The 17,156-nt window shown below is 40.6% G+C and overlaps 2 protein-coding genes across 13 annotated transcripts in view; one reads left to right on the top strand and one right to left on the bottom strand.

The window, feature by feature from the left end:
* Nucleotides 1-11,423, bottom strand: part of LOC112661286 (cytochrome c oxidase assembly factor 1 homolog) — a 73,149-nt gene extending 61,726 nt beyond the window's left edge. For 6 of the 10 annotated variants that reach the window (XM_025449252.3, XM_025449253.3, XM_049096732.1 and 3 more), the window contains exons 1-2: nt 10,828-10,954; nt 5,514-5,567 (exon numbers count right to left, since the gene is read on the bottom strand). The gene's annotated coding sequence lies outside the window, so the exon portion shown is untranslated. Of the gene's footprint in view, nt 1-120; nt 174-5,056; nt 5,153-5,513; nt 5,568-10,827; nt 10,955-11,328 lie in introns of those variants that run through there. The other 4 variants (XM_049096735.1, XM_025449254.3, XM_035702015.2 and 1 more) reach the window with 4 other exon arrangements.
* Nucleotides 9,718-17,156, top strand: part of BLVRA (biliverdin reductase A) — a 77,251-nt gene continuing 69,812 nt past the window's right edge. The window contains exon 1 of one of the 3 annotated variants that reach the window (XM_035702013.2): nt 9,718-9,744. In XM_035702013.2, coding sequence (XP_035557906.1) covers nt 9,733-9,744 — 12 coding nt within the window. In that variant the 5' untranslated portion in view covers nt 9,718-9,732. Of the gene's footprint in view, nt 9,745-11,365; nt 11,507-17,156 lie in introns of those variants that run through there. The other 2 variants (XM_025449247.3, XM_025449248.3) reach the window with 2 other exon arrangements.

The raw sequence follows: 17,156 nt of genomic DNA, 5'->3' as shown, positions 1-17,156 counted from the left end.
GTGGCAATGGGAACTTGCATTTTGTAGGTTCCACAGGACCATAATAATTGGAAACATTTCTTGACAGGCTACCACCCCCAGGGCACTACCCAGAAAGCAAACTGAAACATACCCCCTTACCTTTTCATGAAAGGCCTACTTGGTAGTCCTGGAGCTTCAAGTTTGGCACACATCTGAAGGCCACACAAGTACTCTTAAGAAACAGGCTGAGGGCATCAATTTTGCACTCTCCCTATGCCTTTCTACAGCTCACTAGTATTTCCCAGAAAGTTCACATTCATCTGAGTCCCACTTATTGTGACTTGGCAAGTAGACACCTTCAGACTGCATGGCTCTGGTAGCCAACAGGGCTTACAGTAATGGTCTTACAGGATTATGGATATTTGGATATTTTAAAAGCTGCTGCCTGAGGGTCTGGCTTCCAAACATCTGAATCTTGGTGTTGACTGAGGTCCTCCCCTTTGGCACACTGGTATTAAATACCTTCAACTACTCGGAGCTACTAAGAATAAAATAAGCTACTTGGGCAATCACAAAGGTTTGAGATAAAACTATGACCGAGGGCAAAGGTTGAACAATAAGGTTCGTCTCCTACACAAGGCTGACACTTCGAGATTGAGAGAAGTAACTGTTTCATCTAATGTATAGAAACCAACACAGAGTTAAGCAGTTAAGCAAACAGAAGACAAAATATGCTCCAAATGAAAGAACAAGATAAGACTACAAGAAATAAAACTTAATAAAAACAGAGATAAGTAATTTATCTGATAAAGGGCTCAAAGTAATAGTCATAAAGATGCTCATCAAACTCAGGAGAAGAATGGATGAACACAGTGAGAATTTCAACAAAGAGGTAGAAAACGTAGAAAAATTCCAAAAAGAAGCCACAGAATTAAAGAATACACTAAATTAAACGGAAACATATACTACAGAGGTTTAACATCAAACTAGATAAAACAGAAGAAAGGATTAGTCAACTTGCAGACAGGGCAGAGGAACTCACCTACTAAGAGCAGCAAAAAGAAAAAATAATGAAAAAAGGTAAAGGTACCTTAAGGGACTTCTGGACAACATCAAGTAGACTAGAATGTGCATTGTAAGGGTCCCAGAAAGAAAACAAAGAGTGAGAGGGGCAAAAAATTTATTTGAAGAAATAATAGCTGAAAACTTCTGTAACCTAAGGAAACACCCAGATCCATGAAGCACAGTGAGTTTTGAATAAAAGAAACCCAAAGAGATCCACATCAAGACATATTAGAGTGTCAAAGGTTAAAGACAAGAAGAAAATCTAAAAGGAGCAAAAGAAAAATAATTTGTTATACAACAGGGAACCACGATACTATCAGCAGATTTTACAGGCCAGCAAGATGTGCCAAATAATGTTCGAAGTGCTAAAAGAAAAACATTTCCTACTAAGAATACTCTACCCAGCAAAGTTATTCAGAATTGAAGGAAGAATAAAAAGTCTTCCAGAAAAGCAAAAGCTAAGAGAGTTCACTGTCACTAAGCTGGCCTTACAAGAAATGTTAAAAAGATTTAAGCTGAAAATAAAAGGCACTAATTTAAAAAGAAAACATATGAAAGTATTAATCTCACTGAGAAAAGTAGTTATGTAGTAAATAACTGTAATTACATTACTTAAAAAATACACAAAATAATGGGACATAAAATGTGTAGTCAAAAACACAAATCATAAGGGAAAGAGTAAAAATGTAGGCCTTTAGAATGCATTTAAACTTGTTATCAACTTAAAATAGACTGTCATAAGTATGTTTTTACATGTAAGCTTCATGAAAACCACTAAGCAAAAACAGTACATACACGGAAGATGATAAGAAATGAATTAAAGCATACCACTAAAAAAAAACTTATCAGGGATCCCTGGGTGGCACAGCGGTTTGGCGCCTGCATTTGGCCCAGGGCGCGATCCCGGAGACCCAGGATCGAATCCCACATCAGGCTCCCGGTGCATGGAGCCTGCTTCTCCCTCCGCCTGTGTCTCTGCCTCTCTCTCTCTCTCTCTGTGACTATCATAAATAAATAAAACAAATTAAAGAAAAAAAAAGTGTTCTCACAAAAAGAAAAAAAAAAAAAAAACTCATCAAACCACAAAGGAAGAGAGCAAGAGAAGAACGGAAGAACTAGAAAATATCCAGAAAAAAATTAAAATAGCAATAAGTACATATCTATCAATTATCACTTTAAATGTAAACACTCTAAATTTTCCATTAAGAGACAAAGGGTAGGGATCCCTGGGTGGCGCAGCAGTTTGGCGCCTGCCTTTGGCCCAGAGCGCAATCCTGGAGACCCGGGATCGAGTCCCACATCGGGCTCCCGTGCATGGAGCCTGCTTCTCCCTCTGCCTATGTCTCTGCCTCTCTCCTCTCTCTGTGTGTGATGATCATAAATAAATAAAAATTAAAAGAAAAAAAAAGAGACAAAGGGTAACTGAATAGATAAAAAACAAGACCCATCATTCTTTTAAAATGCATGTGGAACATATTCCAGGATAGATCCTACATTACACCACAAAACAAATCTCAATATTTAAGAAGACTGAGAAATTCAAGCATCTTTTTTGACCAAGAGTATGAAACTGGAAATAAGAAGAAAACTGGAAAAAACACAAACACATGAAAGCTAAACATGGTACTAAACAAACAATGGGTCTCAAAGAAAACAAAGAGGGATCAAATACCTGAGGCAAATGAAAATGGAAACACAATGGTTCAAAATCTTTGGAATGCAGCAAAAGCAGTACTAAGAGGGAAGTTTATAGCAATATAGGCCTGGCCCATCTCAAAAAACAAGAAAAATTTCAAAGAAACAATAAAACTGTACACATAAAGAAAATAGAAGCACTTGATGGGATGAGCACTGAGTGTTATACTACATGTTCGCAAAATGAGGGTAAATTTTAATAAGGTAAAAAAAAAAAAGAAAATCGTTTTGAACTGAAAAAAAAAATAGAAAATAGAAAAAGAACAAAGCCCAAAGTTAGTAAAAGAAAGGAAATAATAAAGATTAGCTTGAAAATAAATGAAGTAAAGTCTTAAAAAAAAAATAGAAAAGAACAATGAAACCAAGAGCTGGTTCTTTGAAAAGATAAACAAAATTGATAACCTTTACCCAGAGTCATCAAGAAAAAAAAAAAAAAAAGACTGGGATCCCTGGGTGGCGCAGCGGTTTGGCGCCTGCCTTTGGCCCAGGGCGCGATCCTGGAGACCCGGGATCGAATCCCGTATCAGGCTCCCGGTGCATGGAGCCTGCTTCTCCCTCTGCCTGTGTCTCTGCCTCTCTCTCTCTCTCTCTCTGTGACTATCATAAGTAAATAAATAAAAATTAAAAAAAATTAAAAAAAAAGACTAAAATAATATCAGAAATGAAATAGAAGTCATAACCCACACCACAGAAACATAAAGGATTATTAAGCTATTATAAATATATGCTGACAAATTGGACAACCTAGAAGAAATTAATAAATACCTAAAATCACAGTTTTCCAAAATGGAATCAGGAAGAAATAAATAATCCAAACAGACTGATTACTGGTAATGAACCCGAATCATTAATCAAAAACCTCCCAACAATTCCAGGACTAGATGGTTTCACTGGTGAATTCTATAATCATTTAAATATCAAATTCTTCCAAAAATTCAAAGAGAGGGATCCCGGGGTGGCTCAGCAGTTTGGTGCCTGGCTCCAGCCCAGGGCATGATCCTGGAGTCCTGGGATCAAGTCCCGCATCAGGTTCCCTGCATGGAGCCTGCTTCTCCCTCTGCCTGTGTCTCTGCCTCTCTCTGTGTCTTTCATGAAAAATAAAATCTTAAAAAAAAAAAAAATTCAAAGAGGAGGAAATGGTTCCAAATTCATTTTTTAAGGCCAGCATTACCCTTATACCAAAACCAGACAAACAGTGCAAAAAAAGAAAAAAGAAAGACAGCAAGAAAAAAAGAAAAAAATTACAAACATCATCCTTGATGAGCTGATACAAATATCCTCAACAAAATATTAGTAAATTGAATTCAACAATACATTAAAATGATTATTCGTCATGATTAAGTAGGATTTGTTCCAGGGATGTAAGGATGCTCCAATATCCACAAATAAATCAACAATGATGCATCACATTCATAAAATGAAAGGCAAAAATCATACAATCATTTCAATAGAAGCAGAAAAGGCATATGCCATTCATGATCAAAACCCTCAACAAAGTGGGAATTGAGGAAACATACCTCCACATAATGAAGTCCATTTCTGAAAAGCACACAACTAACGCCATGCTCAATGGTGAAAGCTGAAAGCTCTTTCTCTAAGATCAAGAGCAAGACAGGGAGGCCCACTCCTGCCACGTTTATGCAACATAGTATTAGAAGTTCTAGCCACAGCAATTAGGCAAGAAAAATAAACAAAAAGCATCCAAACTGGTAAAGAAGTAAAACTGTCACTATTTGCAGCTGACATACTACATACAGAAATCCCTATGATGACACAAACAAAACTATTGAAATAATGAATTCAGTAAAATTGTAGAACACAAAGCTAATATACAAAAATCTGTTGTACTTCTAGCAGAAAGAGAAATTATAGAAAAAAATCCCATTTACAATTCATCATAAAGAATAAAATACCGAGGCTGAGGAAAAAATTTATCCAAGGAAGTGAAAAACCTATATTATGAAAACTGTAAGAAATAGGTGAATGAAATTGAAGAGGACACAAAAAAATGAAAAAAAATTCCACACTCATGGATTGGAAGAATTAATCTTGTTAAAATGTCCATACCACCCAAAGCAATCTACAGATTCAATGCAATCCCCAACAATATACCAATAATATTTTTCACAGAACTAGAACAAATAATTCCAAAATTTGTATGGAACCACAAAAGACCCTGAAAAGCCAAAGCAATCTGGATAAAGAATAAAGCTAGAGGTATCACAGTCTCAGATTTAAAACTATATTACATAGCTATAGTAATCAAAACAGTATGGTACTTGCACAAAAACAGTCAGTGGAACAGAAATGAGCACAAAAATAAAACCATACTTACATGGTAAATCAGTATGCAACAAAAGAGGCACAAACACACAATGGGGAAACAACAGTCTCTTCAGTAGAGAAAACTGGTACTGGGAAAATTGGAAAGCTACATGCAAAAGAATGAAATTTTATTTATCACTGTACCATTATTTTTTCAGCTATTCCCCTGACGTTGGAATTGTAAATTTTTGTGGGAAATTGAGATCCCTCTGAATAACTGTGACCAATGGGGAAATGCAGAAAAAAAGACAACAGTATAGTTCAACCAAACCTTAGAAAAAATAAATTGTTGGCTGCCTGCTAGACCATCCCTAACACCCTCTCCTTCCAATTGCAACAGCTTTCATAAACTCCTGTTTAATAGTCCCTCATCATTGTTACAGCCCATACCCCACAATAAACAGCAACTTCTCATTCTTCACTGATAAATATCATGGGTATTTTTGCACTGGGGGAGGAAAACTTACCTGTCAAAAGCAGCAATATTCACAGCATACCAGAGTAACTGCCAAAGTATCCACCTAGAACAGCAGAATAATAACAGATTAACAGATTCAAATCTTTGGAACTATACAAGTATGCAAAATCACCTCCATTTTAGAGTCTGCCATGATGGGTAACTTACCCTCTAACATTAAAAACACAGAATTAAGGGGGAAAAAAACAGTATAGATTATAAGGAAGTTAAAAAAAAAAAAAAAAAAAAAAAGATTATAAGGAAGTTTAGGACTTGGGAAACTATTGAGGTAAACCTTTCATTTAGTCTGAATTCTAATCATTCTAATAAGCTCAAGGAGCCCCACGTCCTAAGACAAAAACTTCTATATCGCTTCAATTAGGAGACAGCCCTTTGAATTTATATTTATAGAAAGGTAAACGTGATAATATATGCTTAAAACACACAGTTCTGTTAAATTCTCTATTTTGTGTAAAGGACAAAAATCACTGAAACATACGTGTAGTTCCTCAAAAAGTTAAACAGAGAATTACTCTATGATCCAGTAATTCCACTTCTGGGTACACATCCAAAAGAACACAAACTGGTATCTGCGTACCAATGCTCATAACACTATTCACAAAAGCCAAAAGATGGAAATGACTCAAATGTCTACTAATAGGTAAATAAAATGTGATATACACATACAGTGAAATATCATTTAGCCTTAAAAAGGAAATTCTGCAACATAACATGGATAAACCTTAAAGACATCATGCTACATGAAATAAACAGATACAAAAGAACAAATACCGTATGATTCCATTTACATGAGTTACTTGGAATAGTCAAACTCGGAGACAAAAATTGGATGGTGGCTGTCAACAACCGGAGAGAGGGGCACTATGGTGTTATTATTTAATGAGAACAAGGTTTCAGTTTGGAAGATAAGAGCTCTGGAGAGGATGGTGGTGATAGCTGCATAATAATATAAATGCACCTAGGTCACTGAATTGTACAGTAAAAATGTTTAGAATGCTAGATTTCATGAAATGTACATTTTACCACAATTAAAAAAACAAAAACAAAAACTCTGAAGCAAACAAACACCAAGTCAAAACACACAGAGTTCTAACAAATCAGGCCAAAGGATGATAATGAGGCCTTGGGCATCGTATGTAAAATAGAGATGCAACTTTTTCTAGGGAGCTGTGTTATATAGCTTTCCTCAGTTTCTCAAAATGTTCAGAGATCCTAAAAATACTTTTATTACCACTACCTTTAATCCAATGAGAAAAGTATGAAAATAATTTTATCAGGATTTTATTAAACTACTATCTCCAGCATGCCCCAATCAATATAGAACCAGCATACTTACATTCAAGCCCTGCACACAAAAACCTTCAAATAAACTTCTGCTGGTATAAGTTAAGTACCTACTATTTGTCCAATATGACTCTCGCAAATCTAATGCAATGTATTAAAAATGAGTAAGAGAATATGCAAATAGCTTCTAGGAGTCTATCTGAAAAACAAAATTAAATGAAATACAAAATTAAATGAACCAACAAAGCAGGTTATAGTATATTTTTCAAGGCAGAGGGTGGAGAGACACCAGTGTCTGAAACGATGAAACTATAAAGCTAACTATAGTATCAGGGACTCAGACATCACACTAAGCAGTGTCAGTTTCCATAACCCCCATGATTTAACAACAGCAGCCCAAACTGCCACCCGGAAGCCTTTTATAGGAAAAGATGGGCAGTCCTGACAACACAAAAATGCAAAACATTAGTATAGTAAGAAATACAAAACAAAGTTAACAGGCAAATAGACTGAAAATATCTGCCACATATCTAGCAGTCAATGGGTTAATATCTCTACACAAAGAACTTCTACCAATCTATAAGGAAAAGACAAAACTCAATAGAGAATGGACAAATTACATAAACTGGTTCCCCCCTGCTCCATTTTTCAACTATTAAAATGCTGTGGGCAGCCCTGGTGGCTCAGCGGTTTAGCGCCGCCTTCAGTCCAGGGCGTGATCCTGGAGTCACGGGATTGAGTCCTGTGTCAGGCTCCCTACATGGAGCCTGCTTCTCCCTCTGCCTGTGTCTCTGCCTCTCTCTCTCTCTCTCTCTGGTCTCTCATGAATAAATAAATACAATCTTTAAAAAAATAAAAATAAAAAATAAAAATAAAAATAAAATGCTGCTCACAGGTTCTTGACAGCATGTTTTCCTGGGCCTGGTCTTTTCTACACATAACAGTTATGGTTCAACTCACTCTCTGCATCACCCCTTCAGACCTATAACCTGGTCTCCAAGAAGAGTAAAAATTAACCTCATGTGATTTTTATTTAAAAGAATTATATCACAATCTACAAGACTTGTCACATGTCTGATACAGGACCTGGAATATACAAAGAACTCTTACAGGAGTAGCTAGCTGGTTCAGTCAGTGGAGCATGCAACTCTTGATCTCGGGGTTGTGAGTCTGAACCCCACGTTGGTTGCAGTAATTGCTTAAAAAGTAATCTAGGGCTACCCGCCCAGGTGGCTCCGCGGTTTAGCACTGGCCTTCAGCCAAGGGCGTGATCCTGAAGACCTGGGATCGAGTCCCAAGTCAGGCTCCCTGCATGGAGCCTGCTTCTCCCTCTGCCTGTGTCTCTGCCTCTCTCTGTCTCTCATGAATAAATAAATAAAATCTTTAAAAGACAAAAAAAACAGGTAATGACAAGTGCTGGCGACAACATGAAAGGATTAGAACCTTCATATACCGCCAATCAGAATATAACAGAATAGACACTTTGGAAAAGTCTGGCAGTTCCTCAAAATGTGAAACATAGAGTTACCATATGACTGAGCAATTCTAATCTTAGGTATATACCCAAGAGAAATGAAAACATGATGATGTTTACACAAAAACCTGGACATGAACGTTCCTAGCAGCGGTATTCATAATGGCCAATACTCAAAGGTCTACCAACGGACCAATGGATAAAGGGTAGTATATCCATACAATGAGATACTATTTAGCAGTAAAATGGAATGAAGCGCTGATACAAGTTACAACATGCCTGCATAGGCATATATATAGACAGCAGATTAGTACCTGCATAGGGGTAGGAGCTCGGGGGAGTAGGGGAAAAAATCAGAAGATTCCTCATGGGTCAAGGCTTCTTTCTGGGGTGATGAAAATACTTTAAAATTGATTACAGACTGCACAACTTTGTAAATATACTAAAACTCAATGTATATTTTAAACAGGTAAATGCTACAGGTATGTGAACTATTATCTCAATTAAGCTGTTACTTCTTAAAAGGATTTTCTTTCTAGCGTATCCCTAGCTCTTAGGACAGTCCCTGGCAATTATAGGAATTCAATAAACTGACAAAATGGAAAAATAAACTTCAAAAGGCAGGTAAACCATTGCAAAACTTTGTCACACCCAAAGTAATGAAATTGCTACATACTGTAGCTGGAGCATATGGTGTGTGTGTTGGCGTATTTTCCATCAAAGGAGACTGAAAAACTCAGCATCAGCAAGGAGACCTTGAAAGGTCTGGAAGCCGGGCTAAGGAATCCGCATTGCCCTGAATCAATAGGAAGGCCGGTAAGATTGTGAGCATGGGAATAACACGATCAGATGGATTTTCTATGTGCAGAGTTTAAGCAGAGGTTTGTTAACTTTTTTTTTTTTTTTTAGATTTTATTTATTCACAAGAATACACAGAGAGGAGAGGCAGAGACACAGGCAGAGGGAGAAGCAGGCTCCATGCAGGGAGCCCGACCTAGCACTGGATCCTGGGACCCCGGGATCACGTCCTGGGCCAAAGGCAGATGCTCAACCACTGAGCCACCTGGGCTGCCCGGTTTGTTACTTCTATGCAAATATGAAATAGAAGGGGAAAAAAGTGCCTTAGAAATAAAGCACAAGTAAGAATGAGGAACATTCAAGGAGCAAGTATCAAAGTGTAAGAATCTACGGATTTTTAATATTATACACGACACACCGACTGACGCTCACACATGCTCGTATGTCCTTGTCTCCAACAATCTAGTCATTTCTACTGTCAGAACCCTGCATGGAATTCAAGAGTGATGGGGACTAAAGTCACCATGACCAACTGTCAGAAAATTCTTCTCTATGATCATCGAGGCAGGGTCTTCCTCACAGGGTTGTAACTCAGGACCATCAACAAAGTGCCCGATTCCACCGCTCAGAGGGGACGCCCCACTCTTCACAAATGTGCTCTCAGGTACGCAGGGCCGGGCAGGGTAGGGCAAGGTAGGGTAGGGCCGGGTAGGGTAGGACAGGGTAGGGTAGGGCAGGGCCATCCAAGCCGGGCAGGGTAGAGTAGGGTAGAGTAGGGCAGGGCCAGGTAGGGCCAGGTAGGGCAGGGGAGGGGAGGGCCGGGCAAGGTAGGGCAGGGCCGACTGGGCCTGGCAGGGTAGAGTAGGGCAGGGTAGGGTAGGGCAGCGCAGTGTAGGGCAGGGCCACGCAGAGTAGGGTAGGGTAGGGTAGGACCGGGTAGGGTAGAGCAGCGCAGTGTAGGGCAGGGCCACGCAGGGTAGAGTAGGGTAGGGTAGGACCGGGTAGGGTAGGGCAGCGCAGTGTAGGGCAGGGCCACGCAGAGTAGGGTAGGGTAGGGTAGGACCGGGTAGGGTAGGGCAGCACAGTGTAGGGCAGGACCACGCAGAGTAGGGTAGGACCGGGTAGGGTAGAGCAGCGCAGTGTAGGGCAGGGCCACGCAGGGTAGATAGAGTAGGGTAGGGTAGGACCGGGTAGGGTAGGGCAGCGCAGTGTAGGGCAGGGCCACGCAGGGTAGGGTAGGGTAGGGTAGGACCGGGTAGGGTAGGGCGGCGCAGTGTAGGGCAGGGCCAGCCGGGCAGGGTAGAGTAGGGTAGAGTAGGGTAGGGCCAGGCAGGGTAGGGCAGGGTAGGGCAGGGCAGGGCAGCGCAGGGTAGGGTAGGACAGGGCTAGGTAGGGCAGGGTAGGGCAGCTTAGGGCGGGGCAGGGCCACCTGCTGGCGGCCCCGAACCCCCGAACCCCGGGGCAGGCGGGCGAGGGGGGCACCCTGCAGCCCCTGGCAGCCTCCTGCAGCACCCGGCAGCCCCCTGCAGCCTCCTAGGGCGCTGCGCCCACAGGGGCCCCGACACCACGCAGGCAGCAGGCGGGTTGCCCCCGCGACCAAGCCCCGGGAGGAGACCCCCGCCGGCAGCCCCGTCGCGCGCGCGCGCACACACACACACACACACACACACGCAACCGTGCAGGCTGCGGCGACAAACGTCTCCGAGGGTGAAAGGAACGCGAGGCTCGGAGCCGCGGGGGCGCTGACCTTTCCGGGCCGCAACCGCGCGCCGCAGGAAGCGCGCGCCTGCCTTCCTTCCGGGGGCGGAAGTGCGGGTACGCGCGCCCCCAGGCCGGCCCGCCCCGCGAGGAGCAGCGGAGACTTCCGGCGCGGCGTCCCCGCGGGCTAGAGCGTCCGGACGCGCCGGGGCGGGGGCGGGGGCGGGGGCGGGGGCGGGGCACGCCGGGCCAGGTCGGAGTCGCGGGCCGAGGCCGCCGCGGACGCTCGGCCCCGCCCGGGGAGCGAGGTGGGCCCCGCAGAGCCCGCCCTTCTGTCCCGCCCCGCGCCGCGCCGCTGCGGCAGCCCCCGCGGAGCCCACTCGCCGCCTTCGCCTGACACACGGCAGCACGACAGTCTTATCCATCCAATCGCTGCGAAATGCCTACGGCGCTCCAGGGAATGCGAGGGCAAGAAGAAGAAGAAGAAAAAAAAAGAAAAACGTAGACGACTTGAGTTAAGTAGCGCGAGGAACGGTAACAGCATTTTTACCCGGTGCGTTTGTTCCAAGGATGTAAAGCGCTCAGGTGGCGTCTGGGCCTCCGCGGTCGTACGCCGCAGCCGTGCCCACCGCCCTGTTGGTCGTCCTGCCGTCACCGCGTAGGAGGATGGCGGCCTGGGAAGCCCTCGGCTGAGGAAGAATTCTTGAGAGGACTTCCGTGCAAAAGAGGTGGGTTTGGGTTTTTTTTTTTTTTTAAGATTTTACTTATTTATTCATAGACACAGAGAGAGAGAGAGACCCAGGCCGAGGGAGAAGCAGGCTTCACGCAGGAGCCCGACGCGGGACTCGATCCCGTGACCCCGGGGTCACGACCTGGGCCGAAGGCGGGTGCTTAACCGCTGAGCCCCCCGGGGATCCCCAAGAGGTGGTTTTCATTAAACGTCTACTGACAGGACCTGTGGACAGAAAGCTGCATGGGGTCGTGAGGGGTAGTGATTATACACCTTCAACTTGGGGTGGGGGGCGATAGTCTCTAAGTCTGTAAGTTTCAAAGGAATTCTGGAAACAAGGTTGCCAGGACCTTGAAGGCGTTAGTTATTGTTGGGAAAAGGTCATATATTATTGTCTAATAAACCCTTAGGGCGCCCGGGTGGCTCTGCGGTTTAGCGCCACCTTCCGCCCAGGTCGTGACCCCGGGGTCGCGGGATCGAGTCCCGCATCAGGCTCCCTGCGTAGAGCCTGCTTCTCCCTCTGCCTGTGTCTCTGCGTGTTGTGTGTGTGTGTCTCTCATGAATAAACAAATAAAATCTTAAAAAAAAAGATAAAAAAAGAAAACATTGGTCATAAGACACCCCACCCCCCCCACCCCCCACCCCCGCCAGATACGTATCCATAGGTCCTGTGCTTGGAAGATGGTTGCTAACATATATCTTGACTCCAGAATAAAAATAAAGGAAGTTTCCAAAGGAATTTTTATATGTTAAAGAAGACCTGCAGGGTCCTGGCGGGTCAGGCCAAGGTTGCCCTTTTGCCCTTAGCAAAGCCAACATGGGGGCCGCTGAGCCCGTAGAAGAATGTCACTCCGCCCGTTTCAAGGACTCGTCAATGGGCTGCAAGTAGGGAGGGAATTAATTTTCCTTCTGCCTTTGTTTCCCACATGATTATCGCCACTATTACCATCATTATTGACTTTTTTTTCTTTTCACGTAAGTTTGAAGTCCAGGTACCTTTCCTCCAAAAAAGTAGGGTCTCGGCATTGGTGGGTCCCCTAAATTTGATGTGTTACATGACCGGACTAGTCAAGTGTAATCTCATGTCGTTTAAACCTGGAGCTCACCCTCTTTCTGAAGTTCTTATGGGGATATCTAATACGTTTCCTTATTTTCTGATAGAGGTGAAGATAAAATGAGTTTAGGTAGCGCTAGTAATGTTGTAAGTGCCCAAAATTATTAGCTATTGTTGTTGAGACAGGGATTCTACTTCTTAGAGCCACAAGTATCCTTATCTGGATTCTCTCTCTCTCTCTCTCTCTCTCTCTTTCTGTCTTTCCTATATATAAGGAAAGGATCTGTTTTGCTACCTGTTAACTTCTAAGGATCCAGGGCAGGGGTAGGAGGTGGAGAGATGAGAGACGGTTGACTAGAGTGCTGTCAGTTGTGGGGTGATATTAAGTGGTCAAATGGTTGCTTTAAGAAATGCACTTAACAGCAACAGAATGGAACCACCGTGTCTAGTGTCTCTCTCAGCAGCAGCCTAGAACTATGAAACTAGAGTTTCTACGTATGGTAGTTGTTCATATACACGAAAGTATCATTTTCTGCTTATTAATATTCTAACTAAGTGATTTTATTGTTTGGAGTTGGGTCTTTTAGATTTTCTATCATTACAATCATGTCATTGAGATGATGACAAAATCCTTTCCAAATTTTATACCACTAATTTGTCATATCTAACTGTATTGGCTAGTTATTTCCAATAAAAATATTTAATAATAGTGAACATAGTATAGGCTTCTTTGTCTTATTCTACCTTTAACGGGACATCTCTAGAACTTTCCCATTAAGTATGCTACTGGCTTGGGAGACTAAGGTAAATCTTTTATCTTTTATCATATTAAGGAAGTGCCCAGCTACTAAGAGAATAGGAAAAATTTTGACACAAAGCATTGAGCATGCCCCTACATCTTGTCATAAAAGTAGGTATAAACTAGATAATATTTGCCTCAGAGACACTAATGAAATTCACATTAGCTAGGTTGGAATCAGTGTTCTTTCTTAATCTTACATACTATCATCATGAAATTGAATACTGACTAGGTTGTTTATAAGAAATCTCCCTGTGGAAAGGAGAGAAAATGTGTGGGTAATAGGGAGACAGAACATGAGAGACTCCTAACTCTGGAAAACGAATAAGGGGTGGTGGAAAGGGAGGTGGGGGTGACGGGCACTGAGGGGGGCACTTGATGGGATGAGCACTGGGTGTTATGCTGTATGTTGGCAAATTGAACTCCAATAAAAAAAAAAAAAAGATTTGAAAATAAATAAATAAATAAACCCCCCTGTGATATCCTGATTTTTAACCCTGGAAAAGTTCTTTTTTATCTTTTATAGAATATCACCTTTAATCCAAAGTCTATGCTTGTTCTATACATTGTGGGGAATTGCATGGATCTTCTATAGTTTGGTTATCAAAGTTGTGTCTGTCCAAATATGCTGGTTGTGGAAAATAGGAACATTTTATGATGATAGAGAGATTAGGTCATCAAGAGATATAACAATCTTAAACTTGTATGCAGCATAGCGGAGGTTTGATATATGTGAAACCAAAAGTGAAAAGAGAATTAGAAAAACAAAAAATTACAATGGGTGATTTTAACCTTCATGTCTCAGAAATTAATAGAACTAGACAAAACTGTAAGTGTATGGAAGACTGAAAAACATTATCAGCCAACTTGACCTATTGACATTTATAGAACACTTTGTAAAAAGCAAAATATCTTGTTTAAGTGCATAGAATATTCACTTTTATGGGGTTCATAAAACAAATCTCAAATTTAAATATAGACTAAAATCACTCAATATGTTGTCTGACTATAATGCAATTATATGTGACATAATTAACTTATATTTATAATATATTTAATATATAATTTAATTGGAAATTAATAATAGTAAGGTTTCTGAGAAAGCTCCAAATATTTTGAAATTAACATATTTTAAAATAGCCTATGGGTCAAAGAAGAAATCACAAGGAAGCGGATAAATATCTTGAACTGAATAAAAATAAAAACATATCCAAAAGTGTAGAACACAGAGCAAGTGACGCTTAGAGGGAAAAATTATTGCTTTATATGTTTATATTAGAAAAAACGGAAAACCTAAATTATGTAAGTTTCCACCTTAAGGGATTAAGAGGAAGAAAACAAAAGAGCAACGGAAATAGATACTTTTGGAAATTAATTGAATAGAAAATGTGTTTCTTTTAAAGCGTTAAATTAGTAAACATCTAGCTACAGATCTGATCAATCAAAAAAAGAGGTTGGGAGACCAAATTACCAATACCAGAAATGAGAGAAAAGAAATCACAGATCCTATAGACATTAGAAATGAATAAATAAATAGGATGATTCTTCTAGTAATAGCTAAGTACTTCCTATTGAAGCAACCCTCCTACAGGTAAAAACTGCAAACTCTGGGCCAAGTAGAAAAAATAACTCCCTGAAAAGAACAGCACAGGAATTCTCCTCCTACACTGGAGGAGAATTAGTGCTTTTGTAAAAAAAAGAAATGAGACAGTGAATTTCCCATTTGTATGGCTTTTTGCCTGAGGGCAAACCTCAGTTGTTATTCTCAGTCCCGAAAGAGTTTGGGACTACTAGAACAACTGCAAAGTAGGAGGTCATCAAAGAAAGGAAATCCCCAAAAGAAAGAAGTCAAAAAGGAAGAAGACCACATTCTGTGTATAAAATGGCTATATTTCTGTCTGACACCTGAAACACATGTGTGGAGCTGACTTTTGAGCTATTGAGAGCTCAAAAATTGAAGAGACATCGTCTGCTGCCCACCACAGTTGAGACTAACAGAACTGAAGAGAAATAGACAAATCCACAATTATAATTGGAGCTTCTCTTCTTGCTTTCTTTCTAACAGTTGGAACTTTCAACAGTCTTCTCTCAGTAGTTAGTATGAGATCTAAGTAAAAGTTTAGTAAAGGCTATAGCATTATCAACCACCTACCTTGATCTAATTGTTACTTTATAGGACACTGCACTCAACAACTGTAGAATACACATTCTTTTTAAATATACACACTTTGTTCACCAAAATACATCATAAGCCAGACTATGAAACAAGTCCTAATAAATTATAAAAGATTAAAATCATGCATTAAGTTTCCTATCAAAGATAGAATTAAATCAGAAATAAGTAATGGAAAAATATCTGGAAGACCCCTAAATATTTGTAGATACTTAGAGAATAATGTATAGCTTTAAATACTTGTTTTTCAAAAGAAGAAATGTATAACTCATGACCTAAGTTTCTACCTTAAGAAGCTGGGAAAGGTAGAGCAAGTAAGGCCAAAAAGATAGAAGGAAGTAATACTAAAGATAAAAGCATAAATCAGTGCAATTGAAGACTAATAACATTATATTTAAAAAACTAAAGACTAGATCTTTGACATATCAACAAGATCCATAAATTACTAGCTAGGCTAATTAAGAAAACAAAAATTAACTATCAGGAATGAAAGAGGAGTTATCACTACAGATCCTACAAACATTAAAACTTGAAGGTGGGATGGACTCTGAGATGCTCTGAGAAGCAAGAGGTTAGTCATAGGATATTGGCCATTCTAGGAAAGGAATATAACCATGGGTGAAACAGTGCTCTTCAACTGAGGGAGCTCTTAGGAGACATGTTGTGTATCCCAGCAACTACCATTGACTTATGAGGGGAAGAGAAGCAAATCTAGGGAGAGTCAGGTTATATTTAAGACAGCAACAAAAGAAGAAGGAAAAAAGTAAATTAGATAAAGTTGCCTAGAAAATGTCCTAAAATGATAGGGGATTTAGACAAAGGAAAGGAAGAACGTTTCCACCTGTGGAAATACTGTGACACAAAGCATACAGTTAAGAAAATTAGGAACTAATTTCTAAAATTATATATACATATTGTGAGCTTGCAAATATGCTATAGGAGTACTTTTTAAAACTTTTATTTTGCTGCTATAAACATTGAGGTGCATGTGCCCCTTCAAATCCATGATTTTTGTATCCTTTGGATAAATACCTAGTAGTGCAATTGCTGGTTTCGTAGGGTAGCTCTATTTGTAACTTTTCGAGGACCCTCCATACTGTTTTCCATAGTAGCTGCACAAGTTTTGCATTCCCACCAACAGTGTAAGAGGGTTCCCCTTTCTCCACATCTGAGCCAACATCTTGTTTCCTAAAATGTTAATTTTAGCCATTTTGACCAGTGTGAGGTGGTATCTCATTGTAGCTTTGATTTGTATTTCCTTGATGCAGAATGATGGTGAGCATTTTTTCATGTGTCTGTTGGCCATTTGTATATCTTTGGAGAAATGTCTGTTCATGTCTTATGCCCATTTCTTGACTGGATTTTTTGGGTTTTGGTGTTGAGTTTGATTAGTTCTTTATAGTCTTTGTATATTAACCCTTTATGATTTGAGAATATCTACTCCCATTCTGTAGGTTGCCTTTTAGTTTAGTTGGTTGTTTCCTTTGCTGTGCAAAAACTGTATGCAACTGATGAATCACTAAAGTCTACCCCTGAAACTAATATATATTTTTTAGAATATGGAAACTGGTCCAAACATTATCAGCAATATATTGTTTTTGCTTTTTTTCTTAAAATATTTT

This window comes from Canis lupus, chromosome 18 (genome assembly GCF_003254725.2).
Source record: "Canis lupus dingo isolate Sandy chromosome 18, ASM325472v2, whole genome shotgun sequence".
NCBI classification, from domain to species: Eukaryota; Metazoa; Chordata; class Mammalia; order Carnivora; family Canidae; genus Canis; species Canis lupus.
Note: the sequence above shows the minus strand (reverse complement) of the source record. Positions and strands in the feature narration are given on the sequence as shown.